This window comes from Pteronotus mesoamericanus, unplaced genomic scaffold, assembly GCF_021234165.1.
Source record: "Pteronotus mesoamericanus isolate MK-2021 breed Mesoamerican mustached bat unplaced genomic scaffold, CSHL_Meso_final scaffold_705, whole genome shotgun sequence".
Taxonomy (NCBI): domain Eukaryota; kingdom Metazoa; phylum Chordata; class Mammalia; order Chiroptera; family Mormoopidae; genus Pteronotus; species Pteronotus mesoamericanus.
Genome location: NW_026555326.1, coordinates 17,096,934 through 17,111,275, shown reverse-complemented (window position 1 = coordinate 17,111,275; position 14,342 = coordinate 17,096,934). Strand labels below are relative to the sequence as shown.

General features: G+C 45.2%; 1 protein-coding gene across 1 annotated transcript; it reads left to right on the top strand.

Annotated features, from left to right (window-relative positions):
• Window positions 1-4,372: 4,372 nt before the first annotated feature.
• On the top strand, window positions 4,373-7,464 carry LOC129062122 (late cornified envelope protein 3A-like). Its single transcript, XM_054562879.1, has 4 exons — window positions 4,373-4,429; window positions 5,652-5,718; window positions 6,523-6,561; window positions 7,187-7,464. The coding sequence occupies exons 1-4, from the start codon at window positions 4,373-4,375 to the stop codon at window positions 7,462-7,464; spliced, it is 441 nt and encodes a 146-aa protein (XP_054418854.1).
• Window positions 7,465-14,342: the final 6,878 nt, after the last annotated feature.

The window sequence follows — 14,342 nt, the reverse complement described above, 5'->3', positions numbered from 1 at the left end:
AGACTTAGAGGAGGTATAATTGAAGGAACAGACAAAAGGTAAGAGGATAAGGAATACAGAAATCAGGCAGAGAAGGAGCCAGCCTTGGAATTATAGCCTTGAAGGCCAATGTAAAGTGACTCTCAACCCAGCCACTCTTTAACCTGCAATGGTGGAGTTTCTGCAAGTAGCTGGGGAATCTGGTCAAGGCCATAGAGATCCAGGGCAGGGGGCTGGGGGTGGGGGGAGAGAGATGATAGATAGATGTAGATTTATGGAGAGATATATATGGACTTCATTCATAGGTAGCCCTCAGGGCCTGGGAAAGGAAGGGGAAGGTATGTATTTTGCAATTACTGTCTGGAAATAGTCCAGCCATTGTTAATATAACGAGAACAGTTTGTGGGACATCGATATAACCTGGCAGCCAAGGAGAGTGGACTATTATGCCCATGTGTGAATAACGACAACTTCACTGTACTAGTTAGAGGGGACAGTAGACGCCATTCAGTGAGCATGTGTACTATGTGGCCTTTGAATTCAAAATAACTGAGCAAGAAAAGCAATGAATCTGCATCAAATATTGCATTCAGCTTGAACATTCCTCCATGGAAACTATTCAGATGACCCAGAAGCCGCAGCTATGGGCAACTAGTGATTGGCAACCTCATCACAACAACGTATCTGCTTGCGTGTCATATTTTTTGCAGTTTTTTGACAAAATAGCAAATCACATAGGTGACTAAGCCCCACTACCATCCAAATTTGGCACCCTGTGACTCCTGGCTTTTCCCAAAACTAAAACCACCTTTGAAAGGGGAGAGATTTCAGACCATCAATGAGATTCAGGAAAATATGACAGGGCAGTTGATGGCAATTGGGACAACTGCGTAAGATCCAAAGGCACCTACTTTGAAAGGGACTGAGGCGTCATTGTTCTATGCACAATGTTTCTCATACCTTGCATCTTCTTCAATAAGTGTCACTATTTTTCATATTACTTGGCTGAATTCCTTCTGGGCAGACCACATATATATGGATATATTCCTATATGTATTTATTTAGAGAGAAAGGATCTTCTTAGAGAACTTAACCTTTTCTTTCTAACACATATATTTTACCCATATGTTGCTCACATAATGTAATTTTATAAGAATAAAAATTTGATTATTACTTGATGCACCTGAATAAGTACTGAGTACGTCCTGCCAAGATACAATGCCAATGAAACTATCAGATGTTCCAAACACCTCCCAAGTGCTCCACACCTGAGCAGCTCCCCAAGTGCCCTTCCAAGCACCCATTCTTATGTCATCTCTGTGTCCAGCTGTGGCTCCAGCTCTGGGGGCAACTGCTGCCTGAGTGGACCTTGGCCCTGCAACCCCATATTGTTGCCAGAGCTCCACTGGCATGGCAGCGCAGTGATCAGTGGCTGGGCACTCTGGCTGTTGCCAAAGGCACTGCTGATCTGGGCCTTTGCCCTTTGACACCCTTTGCCCTCAGACAGCCATCCTGAGCAGAGCACTGGCACACAGCTCAAGCCCGGCTGCCTTTGCTGGTTTCCATTGTCCCATCGCACACCGAGCACATGGGCTGGCTTCATGCTGCTGGTTTGCTCTGCACTGCCCATCCTTTCCTCCCGTCACAGCAGGTACAGAGGACACATACAACCTCATAGCCTAAGCAAGGATCGAAAGGTTCATCTCTCTTTCTGGCAGACTCCTCTAACCTCGACAAGTGGTCCTCTTGAACCTCTTCACTTGGCTGAATGGGGGAAAAGATGCTGCTCCTTTTCCCTGGGGGAGGAGAAGAAAAATGCCACACACTTTTCCCCTAAAATGATGACCCACTGTATGACAATTTCCTCTATTCCTAGTCTCCCTTCTATGGAGGCTGGAATGTGGGTGGGGGGCGGGGCAGTGAAGGCTATACCTGTATATGTTGTTTTTGGAAGAAGAGGCACTTTGGCTCCCATTGTTTTCAGTTTTGGGGGACCTAGTCAAAATCTTTATAGAACAGTTTATGGTTTTATTTTAAAAAATCCTTTTAGAGCTTGATTCAATCAGTTTTCAGTAGAAATGAGCCAGTACTCATATAAAGGAAGTAGGACCCAGGGAAAAACAAAAAACAAAGGAAAAAATCATCCTTAAATTGGAAGCCAAGGAAGATTTCCAGACTCCCTCATTCCACCATGCCTATAAATATTTTAACTGCATTCATAAGATACAGATGGTCTTGGTGGTGGTGGGGAAGATTTGAACTAGGAAGGGAATGACTGACTAGGGAAAAAGAATTCCTCACGTGTTTGCACAGTCTTTGGTTGGTTAATTAGTTTGTCACTGATGCATCTTGGTCAAAATGCTCTTCCTGTAATTAAATATACCATGTGTGCTCTAATTCAATAGTCCATTTAACAAAGACAACTAAGTGGCTGGAAGGGGCATTAAAAAAAATTTACAATTCTGCATTGCATTTTTTATTATACTAGTCAGCATAACCAGATGGTAAACTTTTCCAAAAGTTCAATCAGCAGTCAGCTAAATCAGGTTCCATCTTGACTATGGTTCCACAGGACCCCAGGGACCGCAGAGCGTCAGGACCACTAAGGATGAATCCCATGTGTGTTCCATCCTGATGCTCTGGAAGAGAATTGTTGAGGAGTCACTCTTCTGTCAGCACAGGGCATCTGCCTGTCTGCCAGTCTCTGACTCTGATGACCAAAGGGACAGGCTCTAAAGTGGGAATTATGATTCAACTTCTCCAGAATGAAAAGATGGGAGGAAATTGGCATTAAAACATCACATAGGGTATAAAGGATAAGATTAGGGAAGTGACCCAGAAATCCATTTGCATTTCAAAAAAACAACTCCTCTGAGTATCTCTGAGATGCTTTAATACCCTGGCTCTTGACCAATTTATGTGATTTGTATTATGCCCTGATTCTTGCCTGCCAAAGACCCAAAGATAGCCTGAGTTCAGACTGAAAGAGGTCTGTGTTTGTTTCTGAAAAACTATGGATGGTGGGGGGGAAAAATGTGTAAAAAATGTGTAAAAATATGTAAAAGAAGCTCCTGGAGCTTTCTGAGCTCCAGGCTAGGTTAGTCCCCCTCCCCCCACAAAGGAGCTGCATTTCCCCTTTGGGAATGTTTGTCACTGTTGTGTTTAATGCTTGTCCTGCTTGCTAGTTTCTATGCTCTCTGAGGACAGAGCCGTGTCTCTCTCCTTCACTGCTGGATCCTTGATGCTAAGTACAGTGTCTGGTGTAGAGCGGATGCCCAAAACATAGTTTTTCAATAAACAAATATGGGAATAGATGAGTAAAAACAATTCCAGGTCAGAAAGCAGGAGAAAGCTCAAGCCAAATTCTCAGATTTGTGTAACATAAGGCAAGGACAGGGTTGGCAGAAGGTGCGGGGTTCCCTGACCGCACCCCTTCCCTAGTGCTGACCGGTCCTACGAGCCATTTTCTCATGCCCAGCTGCACCAGCAAAGTTGCAGGGGCCATGTGAACACAACTATGTTTTCTTCCACTCTCTTCAGCCACACCACCCAGTCTGGCATTTAAGAAGTGCCCATTTTCATCCTTTGTAATTGTCTTATTTTATTACACTATCTCCATAACAGGGTGAAGGGTTAGGGGTAGAAACTTGATTATAAGGGCAGTATTGCTCCCAGATTAGCTCTGAGGCTAAATCAGAACACAGCACCTCATTGTGCACACAGGAAGGAGTATGATCCTGAGAACATGCATCCCGATCCAACTTTTCACCAGCTCACCCACCCATAACTCCTCCCTTCATAATGCTACAGAGTTCCTTAAAAGAGCGCATGATCACAATTGTTCAAAACAGAGTGATAGGTAGAAGGGAAGAAGGAACTAACATCCTCCCACAATGTATTTTGTGCTGAAGAACAAGTATCTGATCCTACAGACCTTTGTATACTCTGATCAAAATACTGTTTGTTTAAAAAAGAATTAGAGCCCTGGCTGGTGCGGCTCAGTGGATCGAGCACCGGCCTGCAAACCAAAAGGTTGCCAGTTCACCCAGTCCCAGCACATGCCTAGGTTGCTGGCCTGGTCCCCAGTAGGGGGTGCATGAGAGGCAACCACACATTGTTTCTCTCCCTCTCTTTCTCCCTCCCTTCTCCTCTCTAAAAATAAAATCTTTTTTTTTTTTTTTTTAATTAGAGTATATCCTTTCCACGAGGCAGCCATTGAGGAGCAGCAGGCAGGGCTTTGTCCTGCCCCACGGCCCTGAGCCTCAGCAAGGGCCACAAGGTGAGCAAGCTACGCTCTCAGCACAGCCCCAGCAGAGGGCGCCTCACCAAGTGCACCAAGTCTGCAGGATTGATCCCAGAGGTGTGTGCGTTTGTCCCCCATGAACGGCGCACCATGGAACTGCTCAAGGTCTCTAAGGACAAGGGGATCCTGCAAGTCTTCAAGAAAAGGGTGGGAACACATATCCACAATAGCAGCGAGAGGCGGGGAAGCAGGGGGGCGAGATGGAGAGGGAGAGGGAGAGGGAGGGAGGGAGGGAGGGAGGGAGCGCACGCGCTGAGCAATGTCTTACAGCCATAAGGGAGGAAACAGCCTCGGATTGAGCTCCATCCCCTCAGTGTGTAATAAAACCTGTTCAGAAAAAAAAAAGAATTACAATATAACTTAAATTCTTGACTATATAAACTTAATACCATCTAAGTTGTGATTAGTTTCTTTAGAAACATACTTTTAAAAATTTGTCACAGTGTTTGGAGGTTATAACATATTATTACAGAAGAATTTAATGATGAATTTATCACTAATATAATGAAATCCAAATGGGAAATAATATTCAATTTATACAAATTCACCATATACAAACCTCAAGCGTTATCACAGTTACTCAGTAAGTGGAATGCATACAACCCCATCAACCTCATCATCAACCACAAAATCTTTATTGACATAATAAAAAGAATTAGAGTCAGCCTCACACATCCCACAAACAGCCACAAACAGATACCTTTTGTTTTTCATTATTCTGATTTCCGTTAGACCCACAGATGGAGGTCATATTTTTGTTACAGCAGGCAGAGTTAGAATATTAACAAGGCAGAAAGGAGCCAGGCTTCTAATTAAGCCAGATTAACTAGAAAACAGCTTAACAGCCACTCCAGGGAACACTGGCATCATTTAACGTCCAAGTACACAGGAAAGACCAATTTCCAATCTCCCCAGAGAACATCCTGCAGGTTCCCCAGAGTAACCGGTGGGGGAGAGAAACAGTGAGAGGGAAAGTCCTTTATTGGGCGCACACACAAGAGGAGCCAGATGACGAAGCAGAACTATGAGGCATGCGCAGTAAGAGCCAAAATGACGACCATAAGGGGAGGGGCCCAGCCTCGCAAAAGGATAGGACAGCATTGGGGCGTAAAACCATAGAGGGCCTAGGAAAGAGGTTGGATGGGGGGAGGACACAGGCACAAACCTTTGAAAAACCAGGAACGAGGTTGGACAGTTTGAAAGAAGCCTTAGTCTATCCCAAACCCAAGGGAAAAAAGAGAAGCTTAACAAAGTCCCAAGCCTCTCATCGAGCTTTGGCCGGGGCCATGCAGGTGGAAGCAGACGGGGAAATGAGACAGAGAAGTTCTGCATCTCTCCGTCCCGACCTTCCTGGGCCTGGTGGGCGCAGGTGCAGACCGGAGGCCCCCAAAAGCTACAGTTCTGCCAGGAGACAGAGCTGAACTGCCTGGCCATGAGTGGGGCATTGCCTAAGCCCCTCCTTTGTTTTTGCTCCAATAAATCTTACCACTCCAGCCCAAATCCTCCTATGTGTATATCCCTGAAGTTGGTCCTGCGGTACACGGAACGAACCTGGTTCCTCTGCTAACATTTTGACATCATCTGCTCCTCCACCAAGACTCCTTCAGCTCCACTCTCCTCCCACCCAGAACCCATGCTTCATTAGAGGAGCCACGAGGTTCTGTTTAGGATGCTGCCAGTCAAGCCATGGTCCCAGCTCTATTCTTCCACTCCTTACTCATTCATTTCCAAGCTCCAGTTAGCTCAGCTTCCAGTTAGCTCCCTAAAACAGGAGCTAACTATTTCATCCCCTTTAGGGAGTCTACAGAGTGGAGGGCTGACACCCAGAGTGGCCTCGGAGCTGATGACTTTGCACATACTTGTGCTGCATCACTTAGCACACAGGATCTTCTTGTCCATCAGTCTCTCTGAGATGCTAGTCAAGGGCAGTTCTATTTGTTCCGCTGTTATAAGGGCCCACAAAGGATATATCCTGAAAGCAGGGCATGTGAGCTGAAAGAATAAATAAAAATGGAATGGCAGCCAGTGGGCTTGAGCCATGAATAATGGATTGTCATGGAGATTTTCTGCTTCCCTACTGTCATTCCTCAAAGTCTGTGCCTAAGAAATGCTGAAAGCCTGGTCCTGGAAGTATGTGGTACTGTCACTTTGGGTTGAGAATGAGTACACGTACTCGAGTTACGCATCATAAAACTCAGCATAAAAGGGCACTGGCCCTGGCTGGGCTCCTCCGTCCACAGTCGCCCAGCAACAGCCTTCGCCAGCCTCCACAGAATCAGGTGAGTGTCCAGCTGGGGAAAGATCCTGAATTGAAGGGGCTGAGCAGACGTGCCTGTGCTTCAGCAAGGAGAAGGGAGTAGGAAGACAGGATGGAGGTGGCAGAAAGAGGCCCATGGTGGGCAGCAGGGGAGGGGGAAGGGCAGGATTAAGAGAAAGAAGAGTTCACAGCCATGCCAGGGGTTCTGCGATACAGTGGACCTCAGGATCTCTTCTCAGTCATGCACTTGTGTCCTCCCTACACCCTCAGTGATTTTAACCCTCCTCTCATGTGTCCACAGAGATGAGAAGTCCTGGAGAGTGGTGGGGAGTTGTGGGTTGTGTGCATTGACTACCTACCGGGAATGCCATTCATGCTGGGTCTGTGTGACGGGCCTTCTGTGCGGTTGTGTGCAGTGGCCCTGGAGACCAGCCTACAAGTCTGTCAGCTTTCTTCCCTGGTAGAACAGTTAACAGAAAAAAGGACAGCTTATTAAGCCAATTTAACTCTAAATCCATTTCCATTTCTCTTCTCTTGATCTTGACTTGAGGAAAAACTGATAGTGGAAGAAAGGATCTACAGTAAAATGAGGATACATTGGCCTGAAACCTCTGCATTGTCATGCACTTTGTTTTTATTTTGCCCAGGCTCACTCACCTGCTGCCAGCAGAACCAGCAGCAATGCCAGCCCCCTCCCAAGTGCCCCCCAAAGAGCCCAGCTCAGTGCTCTCCCCCAACTCCCTCTGGCTGCGTTCTTGACTCTAGAGGCAACTGTGGCCCCAGCTCCGAGGGCGGCTGCTGCCTGAGCCACCACCAGCACTGCCGCAGGTCCCACCGATGCTGGTACCAGAGCTCCTGTGACAGTGGCAGTGGTCAGCAGCCCAGGGACTCCGGCTGTGGCCATGGTTCCGATGACTGTTGTTGACCTGGCTCATGAGATTAAGTAAAAACATCTGTAATCTTGTTACCATCCCCCGCTTTCCTGCTGAGATTTTCTTTGGAGATTTCCAAGTGCTCCCCAGAAGGTTTATTGTGCTGGTGTCCAGGAGCTCAATGCTTTCCCTCTCCGTCTCTATGTCCCTATAAAAATAATAATAAAGATTTCTCTCCCATTGCAACCTTCGTCTAACGTGTCCATGTCTTTGTCCCACCCCAGGGTGCCCAGCATTGGGCACAGAATCCTGTCTCAGGAACAGAAATGTAGCACCTCATACTCCACACAACTCACAAAGAGCCTTAGGGGGCATTTGTGTTACGATGGAGGTGGGGAAGGGAGAGGTATTGGTGGGACAGATAAGTGTGTTTTGAGTTTTTCTGTGTGAAATGAGGGATATGATCTGATACTGCATCAGGGTGTGCTCATGGAGTTCTTGTAAGAACATTGTCCTGAGCTCCCCAGCTGAATGACAGGGGTGAGAAGGACAGAGAGCGGAAAGTGGACCAGGAAGCACAAATCCAAGGAGGATGGAGGAAAATATTAAGCCAGCCATCAAAGGAAGACTGAGAAAGAGAGGAGAGGATGTAGAGCACAGCAAGTGAAGAACCTGAAACCAGGGTGGGAGGAGGAGGCAGGGAGACAAGAGTGGGACAGTGGTCTGTGCAAAGGTGCAGGACTGAGAGCCCACACCAGTGCCAGAGGAGCACTGCGGGGTGGGGGGTGGGGGGAGGTAATGTGAGGCAGCCAAGATGCCCAGTGACTGCAGGATCCTGCTCACATCAGGGTCAGAACACACCAGGCCCTTCCCTGACCATTTCGGACTTTTCACCAGACTCAGTTTCCAGAGATTCTCTTTGAGTACAAAAAAAAACCTACTTCCCCCCTCATCGGTCCTGTGGCCCCGTCACATGCAGCTCAGGGCTGTTCTCTGGGGAGGAAGAAGGGTTAATCCCTGGGTCGCCTGGAAAGGAGAGGGTGGGTAGTGAAGCGGTACTAATGCAACCTGCAGTCAAATGGAGCTCCGTCTGTAAAAATCTTTATATTCCACAAAGTCGGAGACTGGGGCTTGAGTTGGGAGTAACATAGAGTACTGTAAAGCAAAGGGAATGGGATTCACGAGCCAGTTCAGATACTTCAGAAGCTCAGCCCTAAGTGGGGCAGAGAAGGAAAGAGGAGGAGAAGCACCAGACTAGGGCAGATCCTTGCCCCTTTGGTTCTCCAGTCCTGATGTCCTGTGTTCCCCATGAGTCAGGACAACAGCAACCCCTGCCCCACCCCCGCCCCACACCAGAGCTGTGGCAGCAACTGGGGCCCCCAGAATGCTGTGACTGTGGTATCAGTGGACTCAGTGGGCTCCATGGTGGCTCAAGTAGCAGCTTCTCCCAACAGAAAGAGAAATGGCAGCAAAAAATTTAAAGGATACTTGAGTGTTAGGTAATTGGGAGGAGGCTGACACTGCCTTTGGCTTTTCCTGGCAGGACATCTCAGCTCAGTGATACTGGAGGAAATAAAGTAAAACATTGCAGAACATCTCTATCTCTATCTCTATCTCTATCTCTATCTATCTATCTCTAATATATCTATGTCTGTCTATCCTGTCCTCTTGCCCCTTTACCATCTATTACAGATCCTGCTCCCATGACCCTCAGCCCACAGTTTAGGTAACTAAAGGTAGTGGGAAAACAGAGAGGGCCTTGGGCAGAGATGACCTGACTCAAGAAGATTGCAGATCAACCCCCAAATTTTCTCCTTTCCTCCTTTGACTTATAGTCAGGAAGAAATGATGGGACATGGAGAGCACTAACAATGAAGGGTTAAATCTGAGTAGCAGATCTTTAAACTCTCTAGCCTCAGACCTTCAAAATTTCCTCAGTGGATATCCAGATACTTTTTTCTGATAGAAATTCCTAAATTGCCCAAATATGTGGCCCTGACTCTCAGGATTTTTGAAGCTAGTTGTTTATACTTTTTCTTTTGTTCATTCATTCACTCATTCATCCAAACGACATCAATTGAGGGCAAATCTCAGAAATGTGTTCAGCACAGAGTTTAGAAATGTATAAAACATGGTTTCCATCCTTGAGAATTTATAGTGTAGCAAATGTAGTAGAGACTGACAAGTAATTAAATTATTATGAGCAGGAGTGGTGCCTGCTCGAATGTCAGTGTGCAGGAAATCCATGGGAGTGGACTTTTTAAAAATTTTCATTATATTTTATATAAAATAGACATTTACATAAATTTTATTCTGTGACAGTGGCAGTGGGCTAATTGTACATAATCAGAATTACATGCAAGAAATAATCTGTAGAAGATATATTTCTAAATGACAAAGCAAAAGTGACAAAAATGTGCATTTATATACAACTGATCAAAGTAGGAGATAAAAGCATTATGAACAAAGAACATGATGCAAGTCATTTCCCCCTGAAAAAAAGGAGGGATTGGTGTGAATTACAGCAAGTCAAACGATATCCACATTAGAAAAGCAAGCCATGGCCTTTACAGATATTTTAATTCCTTAGGAGGAAATTAGTCAGAGTTATGCAAACAGTTCAGACAGATATGCTTATGTCCCATTAACCAGAGAACTTTGGGGGAAGGTGGAGATGAGATCTGAATGATAACTGATTGGAGCAATAATGATCAATTACAGTGGCAACTGATTTAGCTTCACCAATGTCTCTGGTAGATATGTATAAGTTATATAGTATTTCCCCTTACATTTTATTTCAGTTTTTAGAATGATACAAAAATTTAAGGTGACATGTAAATAACATATTTTGACAAGATATTATCGTAATAATAATTTTGAACATTCTAGTTACATGAAGGCTGTAGTAGCAGCCGTTCTCTTCAAAGCTTGAATATGCTACAACCATGGCCAAAATTTGAGTCTTTTCAAAACACTGTGAGAACATAAATTTATGTTGGGGCTTCAGGAATAGGTAGAATGAACTGGAAAGGGGATGAAGAAAGTGGTCAATGTCCCCACCATGATGGTTATAAAACATGCCTCAAAATTCTTTGACATGGCCCCTCATTGAGAGATGGTAGTCTATATTCCCTCCTCTAGAATCGGCAGGCTTGTGGCTGCTTGACCCATAGAATATGGCAGAAATGATGCTTTGTGATTTCTGAGGCCAAGTCACAAAAGGTCAGGTAGATCTCATCTGGTCCTCTTGGGAAGCTCTCTCTAAGGGAAGCCAGGAACCATGTAAGAAATCTCAGGACTACTCTGCGACCATTATTCCAGAGAGACCAGGTGTAGATGAAACTGTAGAGCCCCCAGCTGACAGCCAGCATCAACAACCACTATCTGAGTGAGTCTTCTGGGATGTCCAGCCCAGTCAACCCTTCTGGTGATTGAAGCTCCAGCTGACTTCTGATCGCAAATTCACGGAAGACTCAAACAAGAATTGCCCACCGGAGCCCTTTCTGAATTCATGAGTTACAAAATTGCGAGAAAACTAAAATAGTTGCTTTGCACCAACTTTAATGTGATTTTTTAGGTAACAGTAGTAACCAAGACACTCATTACTTTTCTCCCATTAGAAATTTATCCTCCCTCTGAAGTTTTTGGCTTTGCTGAGGAACCAGCAGTCACTAGATTCCCTTGTGAATCCCCACAAAATCAACCATTTATATGTCTTAAATTCTGCCTATGCTGGGTTTATCCTACCTACACTGGTGCCCATCACACACCAAGTGATGAGAATCCAGTTATCTATTCGGTCCACTTAAAACAATGGAAGATCATCTCTCACAGTTCTGGAAGCTAAGAAGTGGAACATCAAGGTGCCAGCTGATTCAGTGTCTGGGGAGGGCCTGCTTTCTAGATGGCAGTAGTTTCATTGTAAGCTCACATAATATAAGGGACCTTTCTGGGGTCTCTTCTAAGGGCATTAATCCCATTTGCAACAGTTCCAACTTATAACTTAATCAACTCCCAAAGGCTCTATTTTCTAATACCATCCTTTTGGAGATTAAGATTTCAACATATAGATTTGGGATGGGAGGGGACATAAATCTTCAGACCATAGCACAAATGAATTCAGAGCAAGCAAATATAAGTCCCTGCCTAGAAAGTGCCTACTTGGATGTCATCACCAAGTGAGGAGGAACTAAGTCTAGTTCCCATTGAATCCCCACTGCCTTGGATGGCACCTGGCACACAAGATGTGCTCAACAAATATATGTGTTATGAATGACTGAATAAAGAGTTAATGAGTCCCAAGATGCTTCCTAGTCAAATACAGAGAACCAATTTTTCCTTCACACACTGGGACCTCACATGCTGGGAACCACATCTACTGTCAGAACCATAGCTAATTATTTCTGACTTCCTGTGATTGTCCTGGTATCTCAGGCCTGCACTTGGCCAATAGCATGAATCCTGATGATACTTTGTGGTTAGGGGCTTAAATTTGACCTAAGTACTTCTGAACCCCAAGCTTTGTTCTTGAGTTTTCATATTAAAAGACAAATAATAAAAGCTAACATTTAAGTAATGCATACTATTTTTTGATTCCAAAACTGCCCCAAATCTGTGGTGTCTTCAGGGAACCCCGTCTCAGGAAGGTTAGTGATTTTACTACCGGTAGAACACTGTCTCTTACAGGTGGAAACTGGGTTCCTGTAGAATCTAAAGAAAAAGAATTTCCTGAGGCCCGCATGGGAGGATGTGGCCTTGTGGTATGGGTTATTGATGATGTAAATTAAGGGCGTTCCCCTCCTTGCTTCTCAGTGTCCCATCTCCATCCATCTCACCATGGGAAAAGTCCAATTTTGTTTTCAGCAGTGCCAGGATGAAGACCACTGCCCAGAGTTTATGGTCCATATCAAGGTTCAGTCCAGTCCAGCATCTGGCTAGCTTAGCAAGGGTTTCCACTTGTAGTCCATTCCAGATTCCCTTCTGGAACCTGTATGTGGAGTTGCACGGCCACGGGCCATGTGACTGTTAGGGTCACATGCCACAGAAAGAAGAGGTGAGTGCACTATGAAAGTGCAGGTCACGAGCAAGAGAGAGCTTAGTCCTTTTGGAGCCCACACTGTCTTCTGTGGGTCTAGTAGCTAGCTGCTAGACCTACATGGCTATGTTCTCCTAGGGAGAGAGCACATGAACTCATGGGTGAGTGCATCACCAGGTAGGGGAGAGAGAGAGCACTTCTTTGTTCCCCTGGGATTATATTAGCTTGATTGTGAGATAGACCAAGTGCTTTCTAAAAATGACCAATCAACTTCCCAAACTTTGATATGCTTCAGATGAGTCCACCTCCCAATCAATCCCTCCTTTCCCCAGGCTAGACTGACCGGCATCATTAGTCCAGCACTTCCTCCTGAGCCATTTGACTTCTATTGCACAGGTGTCCAGGAGAGGAATTTCTCCTCCTCCTCCCTCTAGGAATTTGGTGCCAGGCCAACAGCACTCCAAGACAGATATCCCTGTCCCCTCCAAAGATTAGGTCTCCTAGGCAGCAATCCCCTGGAGCATGTGAAAGAGTCTGTTTATGGCACAGCTTCCTAGCAAACTCAGTGGAATGCTGTCCTAGTATCTGCTTCAGCTTCCTGTTTATTAAACTCAATGTTTAGTTCCCTTTTCCCTCTTTCCTAGCTAAATATCACTGTTAACAATTTCACTGGCAGAGCAGATTGGGCTTCAACATCCAGTTAGGATTTATTTTTGACACTTTTTATTCCAGTTTCTTTAAAGCCTATATGTCCAAGAATATTGGAGCAAAACTAATGTGCAGTTATCTACTTGTTAAAAAAATGAAATGACAAAAAAAAACAACCCCAAAACAAACTTGTTTCAGGTGAATTTCCAAAGTGCCACACAATTTTTTTATCCTCTCTAGAGTTTCCATGCTCAAACTTTGATTTCTCTCAAAAATTTTAACTTTTTACTGCAGCTGCATTTATATGACATCCTTTCATCTTTCTAAAGTCATTTCAAGAACCACCACAGCCTAAGTGTAAAAAAGCCCTGATCTTCTACACCATTATTTAAAAAATCTAGTGATCCAAGCAAAACAGCACTCTTGGTTCCCATCGAGAGTGACCATTTCAGTTTGGAATATTGGTCAATGTTGAGGAATGAGCTCCCCTAGGTGGGAACCAATATAACTGTAACATGGTTGTGTCTTTTAATGTTGTTGAGATTGAAAAGTATCATTCAACAGCCATAAAATAATGAAAATGAGTTCCATTTTGTCTCACATCTCTTGGAGAAATGCACAGGTTTCCAATCTGTAATCCCATGAGACATTTCTATCTTCTTTTTCTTCTCACTTTTCTCAGAGCCTCCCTTTGCTGAATGCCCCATCCATTCTCTTGAGGAAAACCCTCAATTCCAGTTTCTTCAGAGTTTACTAACTTTGCAGCCCACCTCTCTTTCTAAAGGCAAGCATTTGTAGGTTGACTTGATCTTCCTCCCTTAGACCCTCCAAGTACTCTGCCCTCTTTGGTCTTCTTCTTCTCAATTTCTGGTCTTCTCCACCACCCCCAATGTAGAGAGGGGATCCAACATCAGAACATCCCTTCCCACCATATGACACAAGAAGTCAGCCCTTTGCTCAAAATGTTCTCAACAACCACTCTCCACATGGCCCTCCTCCCACCCTCCAAGCCCCTCAGGACCTCCCCCTGTGAGAAAAATCCAACCCATTCATGTTCCAGCCCCAGATCAGGAATGTTCCCTGGGGCTGGGATGCTGGACCTTCAGGAGCCAAAGGAGGGAAGACCCCTGAGCAGCGCCGGGTGGAGCAAAGGACAAGTGAGAGGCAGTTGGAGAGAATAGGCTTTATTGTTCTACCTAGTCCAGCGTAGGTGATAACAATGAGAGGCGGAGAGGAGGGGTAGCCCAC

Coding starts and splice junctions, on each gene's coding strand:
- LOC129062122 (XM_054562879.1), top strand. CDS start 4,373: ATGGAACTGCTCAAGGTCTCTAAGGACAAGGGGATCCTGCAAGTCTTC. Junction 4,430..5,651: donor TGCAAGTCTTCAAGAAAAGG/GTGGGAACACAT, acceptor TGGTGGGCGCAG/GTGCAGACCGGAGGCCCCCA. Junction 6,562..7,186: donor GCCAGCCTCCACAGAATCAG/GTGAGTGTCCAG, acceptor TATTTTGCCCAG/GCTCACTCACCTGCTGCCAG.